Source organism: Microtus pennsylvanicus, chromosome 1 (assembly GCF_037038515.1).
Source record: "Microtus pennsylvanicus isolate mMicPen1 chromosome 1, mMicPen1.hap1, whole genome shotgun sequence".
In the NCBI taxonomy this organism is placed as follows: Eukaryota; Metazoa; Chordata; class Mammalia; order Rodentia; family Cricetidae; genus Microtus; species Microtus pennsylvanicus.
In genome coordinates, this window is record NC_134579.1 from 111,767,518 (window position 1) to 111,788,197 (window position 20,680).

The 20,680-nt window shown below is 49.2% G+C and overlaps 1 protein-coding gene across 1 annotated transcript in view; it reads right to left on the bottom strand.

Moving 5' to 3' along the window:
• The window catches only part of Tmem132b (transmembrane protein 132B), a 287,729-nt gene that overhangs the window by 177,478 nt on the left and 89,571 nt on the right, over positions 1-20,680 (bottom strand). The window contains exon 2 of the mRNA XM_075978132.1: positions 10,600-11,491. Coding sequence (XP_075834247.1) covers positions 10,600-11,491 — 892 coding nt within the window. The remainder of the gene's footprint in view (positions 1-10,599; positions 11,492-20,680) is intronic.

A 20,680-nucleotide genomic window follows, 5' to 3' on the forward strand; every position in this document is an offset into this window, starting at 1 on the left:
TTCTATAAGAAAGCAGGCTGAGCAAGCTATGGGGAGCAAGCCAGTAAAGAGGACCCCTCTATGGCTTCTGCGTCAGCTCCTGTGTCCAGGTTCCTGCCCTCGTTGAGTTCCTGTCCTGACTTCCTTTGATGATGAACTGGGATGTGGGCCCATAAGCCAAACAAACCCTTTCCTCCCTAAGTTGCTCTGATCATGGTGTTTCATCAGAGCAATAGTAGCCCTGAGACAGCATCTATAACATATTCCTAGGTATGAAGACAGTGGCAATGCAGAGGCCACAGGCTGGTGGAGACAGTGGAGACGTGTATTTGACCACCTAGATCCAGCAAGAGCTGGGCATGTCCCTGAGCTGTCCAGTTCCGTAAACCAGTGATTCCCCTTTAAGCCACCGCAATCTAATATTAACCGACAAGATCCATCCAGGCTCTAACGTTTCTACCATGCAGAGGGCCAGCTGAAATCCACCCCGTGTTCACAGAAGTCACACAAAAAGTTAGTCCTGCAATTCAAGGGCAAGAGGAGGGAATAGAGAAAAGGCTGTTTAATATTCTCTCCATCCTTGTGAGGAAAGAAAGCAAATATTAAATCATGGAAATCTCTGGAAACAGTCAGAGAGCTTGCCTTTGTCACATCCATCACTTTGGTAATAAATATTAATAAACAAACCTAAGGCAGAAAAAAATGCAATTCATAACTCAAAAGTAGCCTGACCTTTTATGGAATTAAACTCATTTTCTGTCAAGCCTGCTATTTGTAGAATGTTTCTGGTGACATACATTTTCACAGACCTCCCAAAGACTCTTCCATCAGGGTCTTCTCAGCCACTCCTGAGCCAGAATAGGATGCTTTCTTCTCTTAGACACACACAGGGGTTCATTTACTCTCCTGTATGGGCTATGTCCTGGGTAAGGACACCCTCTGCAACCAGAGTGTTCACAGTGACCAAGACACACACATGTGGGCAGGACACACAAGCAGAGAACTTTCTTCCAAGTTCTAGACCCACAGATGAGGGAATAATTGAGATCACCTTTTAGGGTCTCAAGGATGGAGCCTCAGAGATGGCTCAGTGGTTAAAGAGCACTTACGAGGGACCAAGATTTGATTCCTAGAACCCACAGGGGACTCAGAGCCATCTGTAACTCTAGTTCCAGGGGATCCAGCACCCTCTTCTGGCCCCTGCAGGCGCTTAATGTACATGGTACATATACATACATATAATCCATACATATGAAATAATAAATAAATCTAAAAGAAAGAATAAGAGTCCCAATAATGATCATGCTTAAAATGTTCCTGGTTGCAGAAGGAGAGGGGAAGAAAACATGAGGGAAGGGGATGGTAGAGATGGGGGAAGGATAGAGAGGAAGAGCAAGGAAACATGAGGGAAGGGGATGGTAGAGATGGGGGAAGGATAGAGAGGAAGAGCAAGGAAACATGAGGGAAGGGGATGGTAGAGATGGGGGAAGGATAGAGAGGAAGAGCAAGGAAAGAGATATCTTGATTAAGAGAGCCAGTATGGGGCTAGCAAGAAACCTTGCACTATGGAAATTTCCAGGAATTCACAAAGTTGACCCCCAGTTAAGATCCTAAGCAATAGTGGAGAGGGTTTCTGCACTGGCCTTCCCTGAAACCTAACTGATGACTGCCTTAATCATCATCATAGAACCTTCAACTGATGGAAGCAGATGCAGAGATCACAGCTAAGCCCTGGGCCAAGTTCCTGGAGTCCAGTCAAAGAGAGGGAGGAGGGATCGCATAAGCAAAGGGGTCCAGACCATGATGGGGATACCCACTGAAACAGCTGACCTGAGCTAGCAGGAGCTCACTGACTCCAGACTGACAGTGGGGGAACCTGCATGGGAGCAAACTAGGCCCTCTGAATGTAGGTGACAGTTGTGTGGCTGGAGCAGTCTGTGGAGCCACTGGCAGCGGGACCAGGATTTATCTCTAGTGTATGAACTGGCTTTTGGGAGTCCATCTCTATGAAGGGATACCTTGCTCAGCCTAGATATAGGGTGGAGGACTTTGGTCCTGCCTTAAAGTGATGTGCCAGACTTTGTTGACCCCCATGGGAAGCCTTATCCTGAGTAGTGGATGGGGGTAGGATGGGGGTGGAGGTAGGGGGAACAGAAGGGGGTTGGGAGCTAGGATTGGTATGTAAAATGAGAAAGATTGTTTTTAAAAATAAATTTAATTTAATTTTACAAAAAAAAAATGTTTCTGACTGGGAAGCAGAGGCAGGCAGATCTCCGAGTTGGAGGCCAACCTGGCCTACATAGTGAGTTCCAGGACAGCCAGGCCTACATAGAAAAACCCTGTCTCAAAAAAACCCAACCACTCCCCCTAAAAAAAGAATAAATGTCCCTGGCTGAACTAAGCCTCAACCCACCATTCACCAAACAAAGCCACCCCATGTCTCTTGTCCCCTTCCAGAAAGGACTACCAACCATGGAATGACAGAAGGCAGGAATCCGGCACACACCTCAACACTTGCAGGACACCTCTCAGGAGCCTGCTCTTCCATGGTGGCTTCTGGGAATTAAGTCAGGTGACCCGGCCTGTACAGCTAGCACTTTTACAGGCTGACCCATCTTGCCACGCTCTACTTCTTTACTTCCTAATATTCAAATCTGTTTCCACCCTCATTTGACCAGACTAAACGTATTTCCAACCACCGCCACCCCTCACCAAGGTCTCCTGCCCTGGTCCAAGGACAAAGAGGTGGCTGTCATCCTGGGGTTCTCTACGCAGACAGAGGTGCAAAGAACAGGAAGCAAACAGACCTCTCTTCATCCGCCCTCGTGGGTTGCTCCAGAGTGTCATCATGGTGGCTCCCAGAGTCCCTTGGGGTCAGTGGTAGACTGAGGTAGGACTCTGATGCTACTCCTGCCAGGCTTGGAAGCTAAGAGAACTTTCTGAAGGCCACCCTGATCCCATCTTGTGAGATCCAAGGCAGTAAACTCAAGTGCCTCCAGGGACCGGGCAGGGATACTCCGGGGGCTTGGCGGGTGGAGTCCCCTGTGAGCTGATAACAAGTGTGGGCATTAAAAGTGTCATTACCGAGAGTGACTGTGGATGGGAGGTGACCAGCTGCTTCCAGATCTTGCCTTGACATCCCTGCTATGATGGACTGTAACCTCGAGTTATGAGGAAAACAAACCAACAAACCCTTTCTCCCCCAAGCTGCTTTTCATAGGGGAGTTTTACCACAGCGACAGACGTAAACCGGGGCACTCAATGAATGACCTGCCTCCTTCGTCCCGACCCTACCTCCCGCTGCTCCACCATCTTTCCATGAAACCAGACTGAGCTGCGGAGATTCAAGCCAGGGATGCCCAGAACCACAAACATGTGACACTTGGTCCCCAGCTGGTGACGCTGCTGGGAGGCAGCATAGAACCTCTGGGAGGCGGGGCCTCACTGGAGGAAATGGACTGCCGGAAGCCTTACCCAAAGGTGTGTGCCACCTGGCTTCCAGCCCAAGCTCCCTCTGCTCCCTCGTGGGCAGGAACTGTGTGATAAATGGCTGTCTCTCGTTCCTGCTGCCTTAGGCCAAGTGAGTCCTTCCACCAGGCCTCACACTGTGATGGTTCAAGTCCAAATGCATCATTTCTCCTTCAGCTTCCACAATCACTCTGGATCTGCACGGACAGTCTAGCTAGACTACCACTGTCAGACTAACTTGTTTCTCCCTGTGGATTTCCCTGCAAGGTCCCTTTGTCATCCTGACTTATGTAAGGAAAGACCGAGGCACAGAACACAAAGTGGAACACTGAACTGTCCTCGGTCTTGGTTCTCTAGGGTCCCCACTCAGCATCCACAATGCTTTTGCCTCCCTCCTCCAGTTGAGCCCGTAATCCATACCCTGGCCTTGATAAGGGCTCTCTCCCTAAAGTTCCCTCTGCCTCGGTTTCTCCTTGCCAAGAAAGGCAAACGTCCCGCTGCTTCTTCCTAGAGAAAGTCCACATTAGTGTGGAACAGAAACATCCTTTAGGACAGTGACTCCCAGAATTCCCGTGCTCTCCCATGAGGGTAGTTGTGTGCCAAAGCATTTAGAAGACACAGGTCTCTGGCTTGTCTTTAGGAGAATCTTACACCATGAGTGTGGAGGTGGCTGCGTCTGCATTTCACCAACCTACCCATGCACAAGTGGGTTCTGCCACCATCATCCCTAGCTTGGGCTTAGAGAAGGGGGAGGTAGCTGGGGAATCTGGGTATGATGTCTAGTTTTGTCAAATCACCTGGAAAGGAAGTCTCAATGAGAGGTTGTCTAGATTAGAATGGCCTGTGGGCATTGTCTCCGTTAGTGTGAAGACCCACGCCCACTGAGGGTGGCACCATTCCCTAGGCAGAATGGCTTCTCAGCTGTCTAAGGGTGTAAAAATTGAGTTGAAGGCTGGCATGCATGTGTTAATCCAAGGCCTTCTGCCCTTGACTCTGGACACGATATAAATGACTGCTTCAAGTTCATGCTGGCTTGACTCCCCCACAATGATGGACTGTATCCTGAAACTGTAAACCAAATAAATCCTTTCTCCCTTAGGTTGCTTTTAGCAGGGATGTTCTATCACAGCAACAGAAAATGAAGCTAAGACACTGGGTCCCTCAGGTTCCTTTCCCACTGCCTATACCACAGGTGCCAACTGTTTCATAGATTTTGTTTCAAATCATTCTTTGTGGGTGAGATAAGGATTCTCTATGCAGTCCAAGCCAGCCTCAAGCTCATGGTGATCCTCCTGCCCCAACCTCCCAAATGCTAGGATAATAAGAATTTACCACAAATGCACCTACTTTAGATTACCTGGATGCCCATGTGTGGGTTCACCTGCAGGCAAGCTCAATGGCTGGAAACTGGCCTGGGTGCATCTGTGAATGTGGACTGGCCTCTGCAGATTGTGCTGATGTGACCTATGATTCCCGCAGGGACCACTCCGTGTCCCCATTTAATGACAGACTTCCTTCAACCCTCGGAAGAGGAGAGGGCCATGGACAAGCTGGCTTCCTGCGAACACCTCCCTCAACCTGAAGCTTGAGTCACTCCCTCAGGCAATTCCCTCTGGATTCATCGCATATGCCTTCAGGAAGCAGGAGTAACCCCCATTTTAAAGGGGAGAAAATCGCAACAAGGGAAGTTGAATAGCCCCTGTTCCAGACAGCTGGCCACAAGCAGAGGTGACTGAGCAAGGGGCCACAGATGGCCACCTCAGACTCAGCCAGCCAGTGAGTGATGTCTGAAGAAACAAGCGCACATGCAGCTTCATCTGAAGCTGATCCCATTCATCAGTTAGAGCGCTGCTTCTCAGCCTTCCTAATGCTGCAGCCCTTGAATACAGATCCTCACGTTTTGATGACACCCCGCCCCGAAACATAAAATTATTTTGTTGCTACTTCATAACTGTAATTTTGCTATTGTTATGAATCATGAAAAATACCTGATATTTCTGATTGTCGTAGATGACCCCTTGAAAGAGTGGTTCAAATCCCAAATGGGTCAACAACCCACAGGTCAAGAACCACTAGCTGGAAGGACACACACTGCCCCTCAGCCTCCATGATCCTGGAAACCCCCATCATCCTGTCTCCTTTTTGCGTTGTCCCAGGTACCATCTGTATAATCACTTCCTATTTGTCTTTAAAGCTGGCTGGCTTTACATTACCTTCGCCAGGGAGAGAGCAACACATCCGCTCTTGCCATGAAAACCAAAGCAGCCTCACTTTCCATAAAGAGAAGAAAACCCTAAAATAAGTACAATGGAAACAGAACAATGTTACTGAATTCCAGCCAGATGCTGCAGCCTGCCAAAGGCTCGCAGCCTGGGCCATGGGTTCTTGTTGTTCCCAACACAATAAAGCAACAGATGAGAGTCACAGGTGGCTGTGGGGCACCATAGACCGTCACCCTGGAGCACCTGGGATGGAAGGCACACAGAACCCAGGGACCAAAAGACAAGCACTTGGCCTCAGTAACCCTCACCCCCATGTGCACTCTGGGTACCACCTAAACTCCACTTTCCGCGGCTGGCGCTTCCCCGGGTGTAAGGGCACATCACAGCAAAACCTGGTGACTTTGGGGAGGAGGCTGACCTAACAAAACACAGCCCTCGCTGGAACCTGGAGGTGATTGTGTTGTTGGTGCTAGGTCTCACCCAACCAGGCTCTGGCTTCCTCTGAATGCCTGTCCCGTCACCATGGCAACACGAAGCTGCTGCAGCCCAGTCAGTCAAACTTCCTTCCTATTGAGTGTCCCAGTGTACAGCGGGCTCCTTCAAGACCACGGCAGCCCACTGGTTACAGAACAAGCCACCTGGCTGCTAATTACAAATGTTAACCTCTCTGATACCACACACACCTGCGGCCTGCTTCCTCTTCTCCCGTGGCAGTGCCCTTTCTTTTAGGCTCAAAAGCAGAGGAGGGCGATGCTCTGTCCCTGGCTGTAATTAAAAGTATGTGTTCTTTCACGGTGGAATGAACCTCTGTGCAGTCGTCTAGGGAGTCTCTGAGGTGGAGACTGAGACAGGATAATAAGGCAGGGTATGGCTGATAATAAGATGGAGTATGGGCTCTTCTGACCCCTGAAAAACTCAGTTCCCCATCTCTGTGTGTCTGTGTGTGCATGTGCGTGCATGTGTGTGTCTGTGTGTGTGCATGTGCGTGTGTGTGTGTGTACATACACACCTGTTCGCCTGAGCATATGCACCTATGCACAGGTATGTGGAAGCCAGAGGTCACCCTTGGATGCTGCTTCTCAGGTGCCAATCACCTTGTTGTGAGACAGGGTCTGTGTGTGTGTGTCTGTCCGTGTGTGTCTCCATCTCTTTGTGAGTCTGTCTTTGTGTCTGTCTCTCTCTCATTGGTCTGGAACTTGAAGAATAAGCATAAGTGCTAATCCTGGTTGTCAGCTACATCTGGAATCAACTAAAACCCAAACCGCTGGGCATTCGAGAGGGCTCTCCTTGATCAGATTTCTTGAAGCAGGAAGACCTGGGCTAGCCCTCCTGGTGGCAGCTCAGATGAAAGGCAGGAAGGACACAGAGGAAGGCAACTTTGCTCTTTGCCTGCTTGCCCTCCCTCTCACTGGCAGACTCATCTGTCCTGATGCTGTAACTGCTCTTAGATCCCAACATGGGCTGAGAACCAGCAGCTCTCCAGGAATTCTCCAGGATTCCAGTACCAGACTGGGACCTCAGAGACATGCAGCCTGAACGATGTCAGGGGGCAGCGATTGCTGGACTGCCCGACGGCATCCTGTGAGTCAGCTCTAATAACCCTTGAATATACTTGTTCATCCTGTCAGCTCTGTCCCTTCGGAGAACCCTCACTAACAGAGGAGACCCGGCTGACCAGTGAGTCCCTCAGAGCCTTCCAGTTCCACCTCCCCAGCGCTGGGATTACAATCTCACAGCACCATGGCTCAGTTTGTGTTGGTGGTGTGGTGTTTTGTGTGTGTGTGTGTGTGTGTTTGTTTGGTTTTTTGTTTTTGTTTTTGTTTTTTTTTGCATGGGTTCTGGGGATGGAACTCAGGTCCCCTTGTTTACAAGGCAAGAAATTTACTCACTAACCCCTCTTCCAAGCCCACCTAGCATTTGAGTGAGTCCTGTGTGTTCAACTGCACCACCCAGGACCGCATATTCAAAGGCACCATCCAGGACTGTGCACTCAAGTGAACGTCCTCTTGCCGCAGGTTGGCCCCAAGCACAAGGCCGACTCCCACACTAATTTCTCACCCACATTTATACACAGACATGGATTTTTTTTTATCTCAACTCAACTATTCCAGTACATTGTGTCTTATCTAGATACCACAAAATTTCCATAACAGCAGAATTTCCATACAGATGGCACATAAATAGCACTTGCCTGTGGCTTGGTCTGCGGTTCTTATGGTCAGCGGGTCCCATTAGGGCTTTATGAACTTACTCAGTGACTGAACGCTCTACCTGATCCTACAGATCGCTGCCGTGCAAGCCAGCCCAGCTCCAAAGCGAAATTAATTCTCAACAGTTCTTCTGCGATGTGAAGGCACCAAAATTGAGTTTCTTCCGCATGCGATGCTAGAAATATTTCTCATTTCTCATTCAAACCCACAAATGGTGGGCGCCTCTCTTTCTCTTTCTCCAATCCATTTTCCTTAATACCATACAATTGCAATTATCATATGGGGCACAGACTGGTCAGTACAGCGACTGCCACATGGAAGTCAGTCCAGGCAAGAAAGAAAGAAGGGGGCAGTTTCTTGTAGCACGAACTCTAGTTGGTATTAATAATAAAAACCCAGACACAAATATAGAGGTTAATGCTGAAGATTCGAGAAGTGGCAGCCACTAGGGAGTTCTTTTACCTCTGCCAATGCTCAGACAGAAAGGGGTGATTCTGTCCTCAGACCACATCTCCCAAGTGAATCTGTCTCCACCAAGCCTCACACAGCAGCTGTCTCCACCCACCTCATATTCCTCTCTCCACCCAGCCATATCACTCCTGTCTCGACCTCCCTAGTGCTGGGATTAAAGGTGTGGGATCCCAAGTGCTGGGATCACCTCTGTGTGGTGTCTGTTTCGCTTTTAGACAGATTCAATCTTGTGTGCCCCAGGGTGGCCTTGAATAAACAGAGATTCCCTCTGCCTCTGTTTCCTGAGTCCTGGGATTAAAGGTGTGCACCACCACCCCCTGGCCTCTAGTGGCTTGACTCTGTACTCTGATCTTCAGGCAAGCTTTATTTGTTAAAACACAAGCAAAACATCACTACAGTTTCTACAATGCAAGATGAACTGGGAAGGCCAGCTGTAGCCCAGAGCAGCCCCCAGAGGTCCCAGACGACCTCCGCAAGCTGAACCCTGGCAAGGAGCACTGAGGACTCCTTACCGTCTGAAGCAGCTGCCTTCTGTGTCTACCCAGCGAAAGCAGTGTTTGTGAGTGAGCTGGGTTCAGGTCGGCCCTGTCCGTGCTTGGGAGGATCCAGAGGGGTCACAGGATTGACTCCACCCAGGAGAATTTTAACGGAAAGTCACAAGTCACAGGGTCAAGAGGAACAAGTCCCCGCTGAGAGAGTGCCAGGGTGCTGGGAGATGTGGGCTCACCTTTCCAGCACATGCTCAAGCCCCACATCTAAAGGGACCCCCTAGACAGGAAACCCAGAGCAAGAAACCCACATGCTGTCCACGTACTGAGCATGGTTGTAGCACACCAGGCACGAACTGAGCTGCAAACACTCACTCTTAAAAGCTCAGGGTAATGACGGAGAGGATGGAGGTGAGAGAGGTTAATTTAAAACAAAGTGCTGGGGGACATGGGAACAGCAAACGTTTTACTGATGGAGCCGGCTCCCTTAATATACCTGTGTAGGCCTCACCTCTTGCTTAAGCTCCTCCTTCCATTTGGACCTACCCCCTTTACCCACCCTTCAGGGCCCAGCTAGTTGGCCTGTGGTTTACACACACACACACACACACACACACACACACACACGGCAGGGAGCTGACCTCCTATTCTGGCTTTAATCTGCTCATTCTCTGGAGAGATCAGAAAAATGCCTGCTTTTGTAAATATGTTTTATTGCAACCCCTCCCTCATCCTGGGTGTTTTCAGGTCATAACAATAGAGCTGAGAAATCACCAGAGGGACAAAAGGGTGGCACAAAGAGCTGAGTCACCACTGGACACTTTCCAGAATGTCTCCCAAAGCCCGGCTGTCATCTCCCTTGAGTCTCACGCAAGGATCTCAATGCACTGGGCCCCCAGCCTGCAGAACTCTCAGTACTGGGCAACCCCACCTTCCCTGTATTGAGACAAGAACTCCAGAGTGACCCACAGCAAGAGACAGCTGTCCCCAGAAGGGCCCCAGATGCCTGAGAGTGTATCTGGGAAGGTTTGATAGTGTCAGCACATACCTGACAATATCCCACATCCCCCCCCCTTTTTTGATTTTTGTTTTTTGGTTGTTTTTGGTTGGTTGGTTTGGTTTTGTTTTCAAGACAGGGTTTCTCTGTAGCTTTGGAGCCTGTCCTGGAACACTAGCTCTTGTAGATCAGGCTGGCCTCGAACTCACAGAGATCCACCAGCCTCTGCCTCCCCAGTGCTGGAATTAAAGGCGTGCACCACCACCGCCTGGCTTCTAATCCCCCTTTCTAAAAGCACTCACTGAACCGTAAACATGTATCTCTTACAGCCCACAAATGCCTCTCTCAAGGACCCAAGAACCATTTCTTTGAAATAAAATCCCTGGGAAAGACAGGGCTCTGTCTCCTAGGCTCTGGGCAAGGCAGACCTCTAACTTAGTCACAGCCCGCCAGCAGGGGAAACCGCTGCCTCATCCACACTGCCAACCCCCAGGCAGCTGTCACTCTGCTTCAGTTGTATTCCCTATCCTCCCCCTCTCTAAAACTGCCCTCGTTCCCATAGGCAGAGAGGTCAGCTATGTGCTGTTGGTAATTAATAGATAAAATAGATAGAACCCATCCTCACCACCTTAACTAGAATCCCACACATGAACCTCTGACGAGCACTGGACAGTGATCCAGTGACCTGCTCCATTCTATAGCCAACAGCCCAAGGTTCACCAAGAGCCAAGTCTCCTCCCAGTGGATGTCACAAAGCTGCTTACCGAAGAGTGAACTGGTCTGCCACAGAGCCACTGGTCAGAGAGACCAAAAAAGTAGCCGTGTCCCCTTCTCGGATGAGGTTCAGAGGAATAGAGAGAGCGACATTGTCATCCAGGCTCACCAAGGACCACCGCAGGTCGTCCTGGGTAGGGTAGACCACCACACTTCCAATCCTCTCCCGGGCAGGGAGCAACTGCTGAGGCTCTTCCTGCTCTGAGTGGATGTTGTTTTCCCACTTGCCCTCCTCCTCCAGCGGGCACTGACCAGCCTCGTTGGCTGGATAAAGCGCAAAGAAGAGTTCCATGGCAGTGCCACCCAGCAGTGCTGGGATCTCCTCCTCGGGTTCCAGGTCCAGGCCGGAGCTGAACCACTCAGGCAAGAGCTCCAGTTCCGCCACACACAGCCCAGGGGCCCCTTGCAGCCGGCAGCTGGCCGCCACCTCCCTGGCCTCTGGGAAAGCAAACATCTTGACACAAGGGAGATCATCCCCAGGGTCACTGTCATCCCAGCCCATGCCAGTGACATAGAACAGTGTCTGCACTTTGGGTCTGTTGGAAAAGATGGAACTGTCAAGGATGTGGGATTTGAGCCTCCAGTTGAAAGGGAACCTCTCCATGTTTCCAAAAGGGGTGGGCGTGAGCAGGAAGTCCCAGGGCACTGTCTTCTCCACAGAGAAGGGGCCGTAGCTGGCATTGATGGCGGGAGGGCTCTGGGCTCGGTGGATGAAGAGTGTGGCGGATCGGGCGTGCAGGCTGGCGTTGCGCATGAGGTCCTGGTTGGCCTCCTTGAGAAAGAATGCCTCTTCTGCGTCAGAGACGTGGAAGCTGGCTGGGAGATAGGCAGGCAGCGAAGAGAACTTCTGCAGGTTGTCTGCAACACCTCGACCCGTGCTCTCTGCACAAGAAAGGAAAGTAGAGGCAGGGTCAAGGTCTGTTCTGAGACACGAGGACACGAACAAACGAAACGCCATCTCGACCCACCATACCAGCAAGGTGTGCCATGGCCAAACAGCCCTTCTCCTCCCTCTCAGCATGGAGAAAGCCGAAGAAGCCCAAGAATCTTCCAATAAAACCCATTTCAGAATGCAAAGTAAACCAACTGCCCCAAAATCCAACAGTCCTGCGGTTAAACAGTTGCCTTTCCAGAGGAGAAGTGTTAATTCTTCCTATCCAAGGGAGGCAAGCGTAGGGAATGAGTGAGAAGCCCAGGACGCCGCTTGGTTTGGGTTATACACATTCTGCTCTTCAAACAATGTATTCAGCAGCTGTTAACTGTGCACACAACTTTCTCTGAGCAGTGCACCCAGCAACCTTGTACCCCTACCTACTCGGGCTGCACTTACACACCTCTCTAAATACTAGGTTTATCTCTGTTGTATATGTGTGTGCATGCATGTGTGTATGTGTTTCTGTGTGCATGGTATGTGTGCATATATGTATTGTTTATGGTATGTGTGTTTGTATGTATGTAGGTATGTTTGTGGTATACAGGTATGTTGTGTGACCCAGGCTCCACATATGAGTGAAAACATGGCACTTAGCTTTCCAAGTCTGGATTACTTCACCAGATGAAATTTAAATTAGAATCTGCTTGGGTATGCTGATTGGGGTTTGGCTCCCAAACCAGGAAATTAAATCCCGGTGAATTTTGCACCACAGTGAACAAGAAAAGATAATAATCTCTTTGGAGGGACTTTTTTATGCATCATGCTGAGCTTTTTTTATATATAATTTATTTAACTTTATTTCACATGCATTGGTGTGAAGGTGTCAGATTCTCTGGGACTGGAGTTACAGACAGTTGTGGGCTGCCATATGGGTGCTGGGACTTGAACCTGGGTCCTCTGAAAGAGGAGCCAGTGCTCTTAACCTCTGAGTCATCTCTCCAGCCCCTCTTTGGAGGGACTTTAAGAGCACTGGGCCCTTCTGTGGATCTGGTTGTACCCTCTCCTTAAATGAAGGCAAGGTCCAGAGCAGCATTTAAATTCTCATTTATTTAGACATGTAGAAAAGGAAATCAAAATAAATACATGCTTCCACATGCTCCTTCCTCTTTGTGGATTGGTTTGTTCTTTTATCTTTCATGTGGATATGCTATGTCACTCAAAACGCTGATTCACGAGGATCCTAAGTCTGGTCCTTCTCTCTGTTGTAGGCAAAGCCTCTGTTTTATCAGACACATCCATATGAGGCCTCACTCCTGTCCCACCATCAATCAAGCAAAATGTGACATAAATGTTGTCTCACCATCTCTATGGACAGTCAGAGACATTCAGAGCTGAGCCCACATTCTCTCCCCCAACTAGATAGTAATCTAACATGCTACCTTGATTTAAGAGCATTTATGAAGCCCTGAGACTGTCCTGGAAAGCATTCCCAGTCCTGGCCTGAAAAGCTAACATTTCTCCCTGATTCCAAAGTGTCATAGAGAAGCACTCATTCTTTTTCCCATCCACAGGCAGACCTGAACCCGTGAGTGGACTACGACACATGGCCCTGTTTGGTCTGCTATCTTCTTAGAGGGCTTATTGCCATCAGAAGGCAGGAGGCAGGCAACAAGGCAGGAAATGAGAAGACTTTCAGGAAGCCAGTAGGAAGGACTGCTCATCCTGGCTTCCATGGGGGCCAAACAGTTAAGCCCAGGTTCTGAGACAGCACAGTGTATACCAGGGAGATGCTGTGGTCCCTGATGCTTCCAAGCAAAAGAGCAAGCGCAGGTGGTTCTGAGGAAGTCTCAAGGAGAGCTCAGGTTGGGACAGAGGAGGGGATAAAGGAGCACCCATGATGAAGTAGCTCACGGGGTGCCAAGAGACCCAAAGAGAGATGCGGTATGTCATTGCTGTGCTTAGCTACAAACACCTTCTAAACATGAGCTTTGGTCAAGACTGATAGGACCTGAAGCCTTGAGCCCCAAGGAAAGACCTGTAAAACAGTCTCTAGGAGCACTACCTTGGAAATGACTGGCCAGCTGTGTGGCTGAGGGTCATCTGCCTGGACACAGGTTGTTGCTGCCACTGCGTCTCTCTCCAGTTCCCACAGACAGCATGGGGCCCAGCTTGTCAGGTCTTTCAAAACTACCAGGAAGACAAACTCCTCACCAATGTGTCCAACCTTTACCATCTGCTGGTAACCTCCTGGCACCTGAGCAACTGGGTATAAGTACACTTGTACGAGTTTCATGGTCATGAAGACAGGACAGAGAGGGGTCTTTGTGAGCACCAACATTAGTTCAGGGATGCAGGAAATACAGTCTCTGAGGCCAGATTTTTTTTTCTCTTTTCCAAAGAGGATTCAAATTAGCATGGGTAGGAAGAAGCACTAAAGGCTCAAGGACACTACTGAGCACTGAGTGCGCACCATGTATACACTCAGAAAGTGAATGATCAGGGCAGAGACAGCAGCCTTGTGAACCAGTGTCGAAACATAAACCAGCTTGTCCACTGAGTACTAGAGGTGAGTGCATATTATAGCAACAAAAACAAGATAAAATACAGAAAACTAAAGGCAAAGGAAAACAAAAATGCAATTGCCATCATCATCACCATAATCATCAACACTGTCATCACTACCATTATCACCATCATCACCATCACCATCAATGCCATCATCATCACCACCACCATCATCACTACCATCAGTGCCAGTATCATCACCATCAACGCCATCATCATCACCACCACCATCATCACTACCATCAGTGCCAGTATCATCACCATCAACGCCATCATCATCACCACCACCATCATCACTACCATCAGTGCCAGTATCATCACCATCAACGCCATCATCATCACCACCACCATCAACCCTACCATCAGTGCCAGTATCATCACCATCAACGCCATCATCATCACCACCACCATCATCACTACCATCAGTGCCAGTATCATCACCGTCACCACTGTCATCACCATCATCATCACCCTCAGGAAGCCTCACAGGTCACTGAGACTCACGCAGACAGTAAATGCCCAATATGGATCTAACCAAGCAGAATCTTGCATTAATCACTCGTGTGCTGCCAGGAATTAACTCCACCAGCCAACCGCACACTGAGTGGACTCGGGGGAGTAACAAACCCAGCTCTTACAGCCCACACTCTCCATGGCATGAAAGCAAGCCCAGTTCTTCCCTTGGGACATGGAGGGACACCACAACACTCACACAGCACTGACTGGACTGAGCTGGTCCCGACATGGTCCTCCCGTGCAAGGCAGGGCTGCCACAGCAGACAACAGTCCAAGGGATGTGACTCCACAGAGGACAAGGCCATTGGCCTTGCTGTCGCCATAGCTCCCCAGTACCCTAAAGTATAATGTAGGGCCACCTCCACTCTCACCCTGTGTGGTGGATTGAATAGAAATGGTCCCCAAAGAGTCTCATGTTTGAATGCTTGGTCCATAGGGGGTGGCCTTGTTGAAGTAGGTGTGGTCTTGCTGGAGGAAGTGTGTCACTGTGGGGGCGGGCTTTGAAGTCTTAGAAGCTCAAGTCAGTTGCTTTTCTTACTACCTGAAGATCAAAATATAAAACCCTCAGCTCCTTTTCCAGAACCAAGTCTGCCTGCACACTGCCATTGTCCCACCAAGATGATGACAGACTAAACCCCTGAACTATAAGCCAGTCCCAATTAAATGTTTTCCTTTATAAGAGTTGTCATGATCGTCGTTTCTCTTCACAGCAATAGAAACCCTAAGACACCCTGTTTCTGTGGATGGCAGTGTGCGCATGGATGTGTGCACGAGTCCGTCTCCATATTTAATTCTTGATTCTGGCTGGGGTTTCTCTCCATGAAAAAATGTACATTAAGAATCCAAAAGAAGTTGAAAACCAGTGAGCCCTGGACTCAACCTGTGGATAGACTGATTTGACTTTAGCCTTGCAGGGGGGTTTGCTTGTTTAACAATCCCATACACATATATAATGGATTTTAGTCACTTTGACACACTGGCTTCCTCTCTCTCTCTCACTCTCTCCTTTTCCCTTCTTCTCTATAAGTCCCCTTTTACTTTCATGTTTTCTTATGTATGGCCCTCTGAGTTTCCTTTGTTTTTGGATTGAGAATGGGTAGGAGGTAACATACCCTTCTTCGTGGGTGACTTTTGGCTATTAGTGGTTGCTGAGGAAGGGCTATCATTTTCCCAGTAGGTACTGGTTTGTGTGTATATTGGTTGAATGTTCCCCATCAGGAAGCCCACACACCCTCCACTGCTCCCCAACTTCCCTCGCTACTAATCCTCACTTATTCCTGGCATGATCCTCGGCCACGAGACTATTCTATTAGATAACCATCTTCTCTAAACCACGTTCTCCCGTGTCTCCTGGTCCCTGTATCTCTATTACGTCTCTCTACTGCCGTCTGTATTCTTATGATGTTTATGCCCAAAGCACTCGGGGGCTAGTTTAGAGCCTTCAATGCTGTACCCAATGCTTCACAGTGGAACTCGGTGTGTTTCCCCAAAACAGCTTAATACATCAGAGTTCCATTACATTTCTCAAGTTGACTCTTAACTTGGCAGGGTCTAGAACCAGCTAGGAGACAAGCCTCTGGTATGCCTGTGAGGGACTATCCTGATTAGGTTGAATGCAGTAGAAGAACCATGCTTACTGCAGGTGGCAACCATCCCGTGGGCTGGGGTTCCAGATGGACTAAGGAGGAGAGAATGAGCCGGGCACCAGCATGCATCTCTCTCTGCTTCCTGACTGTGGATGTCATGTGACCAGCCACCTCATGCTCCTGTCGCCAGGACCTTCATGCCACTATAGACTCTACTCCTCAAACTGTGAGCCAAATCAACCCCTTCTGCCTTGAGTTGCTTTTGCCATGGCGTTTTATCACAGGCATCGGAAAAGTAACTAAGACAATCGTATACTGCAAATGCCAAACCCTGCGGTCCCCAGAATGTGGCTGTATTTGGAAAAAGCCTTGGACGAGGCAATTCGGTTTCAGTGAAGTCATCTGAATTAATCCTAACCCAACATGACAGTTGTCCTTATGAAAAGAAAGAGAAGGAGTCAGGGTGCATACAAACACAGACAGAGGACACGGGGAGACACGGGGAGACAGCTGCCACCAGTCAGCCAGGCAGAGATGCTCCAGAAGAAACTAGATCAGCTGACACCATGACCACAACCTAAGACTTCCTGTCCAGGCTCCAGGAAAATGATTGCCAAAGTTGCCTGCTCTGTGGCACTTGCTTTGGCTCCCAGAGCAAAACATGGCTATCTAGCTCAGCTGGCTATCTTTGACACCTTCCAACCTGGTATCAAAGTATTCATTCAACTTTCTCATCCCACAGCCTAGACAGACTCTTGTTAGCACAGCTGAGGCTCCGGGTGTATGCCCCAAGGTGCCTCTCAACCTTCTATGTTCTACTGTGTAGATAATTTTCAAGTTCTCCGGAACGAACATGTGTTGCTTATTCTAAGAGAAATATTGACACTCTGCCTTTACAAAACAAAGATACAGAATTCAACTTAAAGTGGCAGACTGATGGCACATGTTCCCCAGCATCCCCATAGAGCCTGGGGCAGGAACAAAGCAGCAAAGCAGCCAAAGGACCTCACCCATCAGCAAGAGAGATGGAGGGGGCATGTCTGCAGATAAGACGGGGTGGGATGTCTGAATGAGGGGGAATGTCTGCAGAGCGTATGTGAGGGGTCACCTTTGATGGACTCAACCCACCGTTGGGAGCTTTTAAAGCAGCTGAAGATGAGCCCTTGGGGCGGCTGATCCTTTCGTTGCCAACTCTGCAGGATTTTAGAATTACCTAGAAGGCACGCTTCTGGGTGTGTCCGGCGGGTGTTCCCAGAGAAGTTTATCCAAGGAGGAAAACACTACTCTGAGTGTGGGTGGCACCGGCACAGGCCCTGGAGTCCTGGACTGAATAAGAAGGAAGGCCGGGAAGATGGCTCAACAGGTAAAGACTTTAGCCTGGCAACCCTGGAAACCCCAGGTTGATCTCTAGAGACCACATTTTAAAAGGGGGCCTGGAGAGATGGCTCAGCAGCTAGGAGCACTGGCTGCTCTTCTAGAGGACCCAGGTTCGTTGATTTGTTTCCCAGCACCCACATGACAACTCACAACTGTTTGTGACTCCAGTTCCAGGGGCTCTGACACCCTCACTCAGACATGCATGCTGGCAAAATACCAATGCACAGAAAAATAAAGATAAATAAATAATAATTTTTCAAAAAGAAAGAAAAAAGCCAGGTGTGATGGCATACATCTACAATCCTAAAACTCTTAGGGAGTGATGGATGGCAGAGACAGGAGAATCATCTACAAGTTCAAGGGACAACTAACCTGAATATGCAGCCCAGCAGAAAAAACCACTAGAGAGACCCCGACTTAACAAGGTGAAAGGCGAGAATCAGCTCCTGAAAACTGCCCTCTGACCCCCACATGTGGGCCGTGGCGTGCACGCATCAACCCCTCCGTCCACAGTTGATTAATTAATTACAAAGGAGAGAGTGAGCTGAGCTCCAGCATCCATGTCTCTCTGACCAGCTGCCTCCAGCTCCCGCCACCATGCCTTCCTCTCCGCGATGGACCACACTCTCAAAGTGTGAGCCCAAATAAACCCTCCCTGCCTGCAGTTGCTCCTGTCATTCATTTTGCCACAACAATAAGACAGTAAATAACACACCAGCTAACCTGCCAGCACTGGCTCCTTGAGGTTTGGACAGCTGTGGCCCCGCTCCTAGAAAAACTCAAACCGCAGGGCTCATACTTAACGTAGCCAGCTGCCGTTAGCCAGGAGGAAACCAAGACGGATGGCAAACGCAGGGAGCGTTAAACCCGCGTGAAAGATTTCCACGGAGCAGCAGAAGTAGAAAGGTCCTCATTAAATGGATTCTATAGCTTTCCTCATGACAGTAATGCTGACCTCCTATAGACACTGTCAGCTGCTCGACGGTAGGGTGCTCTCAGGACCTCATCCTAATTTCCATTTATATTTATTCTAAATTGGGCACCTTGGAGACATTTAAGAAAGAGAGAGACGCCGGCTAAACGATCCTGACAGCCCTGCTGCTGTCTGATGAGAGAGCAGATGAGGCCCACAGGGGGCGGAGAGGTTCCTAGGCAGGAGGCCCCGAGCTGCCTGTCACCTCCACTAATACACTAAGACAGTCTCTCTCTGTCACTTCCACCCTCCAGCCATGAGGTGACCAAGTAAAACAAACCACTTGCCAGCATGCAAGTCTGAGGGAGTGTCACACGGAGAGACTTCTCACTAACTGAAACAAGGCTTCCCCTTCATTTGTTCATTACTGAAATAAAAACTGATTGTTTGGGGACTGGAAAGATGGCTCAGTGGTTAAGAGCATTGGCTGCTCTTGGAGAGGACCCAGGTTCTATCCCTAACTCCCACATGGTGGTTCACAACTGTTCCAGGGGGATCAATGCCCTCTTCTGGCCTCCATGGGTACTGCATGCACACGGTGCAGATAAACTCACACAGGTACACATATGCATACACATAAAACAATAAGTAAATTAGTAAATTTTTATACAATTTAAGGGTATATATTATTCTTTCAAAGTTTTGGCACACAAACATAAGGACCCAAGTTTCAGTCCCCAACACCCATATGAAAAGCCAGGTATGGTGGCTCACATCTATAATCCTAGCAACAGGAAGCAGAAGTAAGAGGATCTCTGGGGCTCATCCACAGTCTCCAAGTTCAGTGAGAGACTCTGCCTCAAAAACAAGCTGGAGAGTGATTGACAAGGAGGCCTAAAGTTGACTTCTCACCTCCACATGCAAATACACACATCACACACAAAATGAATTTTCCATTTCTAATCTATGTGTATATATGCATGCACACGTATGTGCCACAGCATGTGAGAGGCAGTCAGAGGACAGCTCCTTCTACCATATACGTTCTGGAGATTGAACTCAAGCCATTAGGTTTGGTGGCATGTACCCTTACCAGCTGAGCCACCTCAGCAGCCCCTCTTTTTCAAGTTATATAGGTCTTCATAGAGTTAGAACTAAGGCCAGTCAACACTGGCTTCAGGTCCAGCTGGATTCGGCGTTCCCAGCACCATCTCCCCACTTGTTTGGAAATGTCCTCGAATGGCCCAGTGGGTAGATAGACTGGGATGGGGGTGTTGAATGGCCTAGTCAACAGATCAAATGACAGAGGCACACTGAACAACGTCTCACGCACATCATGCCAATGAGAGAGGCAACCTCAGATAATAACCAACCACTCTGGCTGAACCAAGATTATCATAGATGGCAGAACAGACACCCAAGGGCCCCTTCCTTCTAGCCTTTATGGACTGAGCAGGAGTTGAAAGAGGTGTTAGGGTAGAATGTGGGTTTCTGGCCTCAGTGTGCGAGTATCAATTCCTTGTGTTTGACGTCACCTATTCTGTGGTCATCTTACACAAAAGGGGAAAAAAAGGACACATAACATACACGTAAACAACAAGTCACACTTAGGCTCTGGTTCAGGGACCCAAAGCCACTCATAGAAGCAATTTCAAAAGCCCTCTACTGTTTCCAAAACAGGAAGCAAGCAGGGGAAGTAAGCAAAGTGAGGACACGGCCTCTCCCTGCAGAGCTCCGCAGGGTTTCTGCGGAGGGGCACTCTACCGGACGTGTGTCCTTGACAGTCCAAGGGACCAATGTATCTAACTACTCAGAGACCCTCCTCTCATGGTCTCGCTGTCTCCCTGATGTCCCACAACTCTCTATGTAGACAGCCTGGCCTCAGACTTGCATACATCCTCCTGCCTCCGCCTCCCGAGTGCTGAAATTAAATCTATGCAGCCTCATGCTCAGCTCCACCCTGCTGCAGAGGAACTTCCAGGCGGAAAGAGAAGACAGATTTTTAAAAAATGGGGGGACCAGACATGATGGCACACACACACCTTTAAGCCCAGCTCTCGGGAGGGAGAGGCAGCAGGATCTCTGTGAGTTCAAGGCCAGCCTCATCTACAGAGCGAGTTCCAGGACAGCCAGAGCTACACAGAGAAACCCTGTCTCCAGGGTTCCAGAGAATGCAATAAAAGAATATATAACATGCCCTAATAAGGGGCTAGTACCAATTTGAGGGCTGCCAGGTCTCC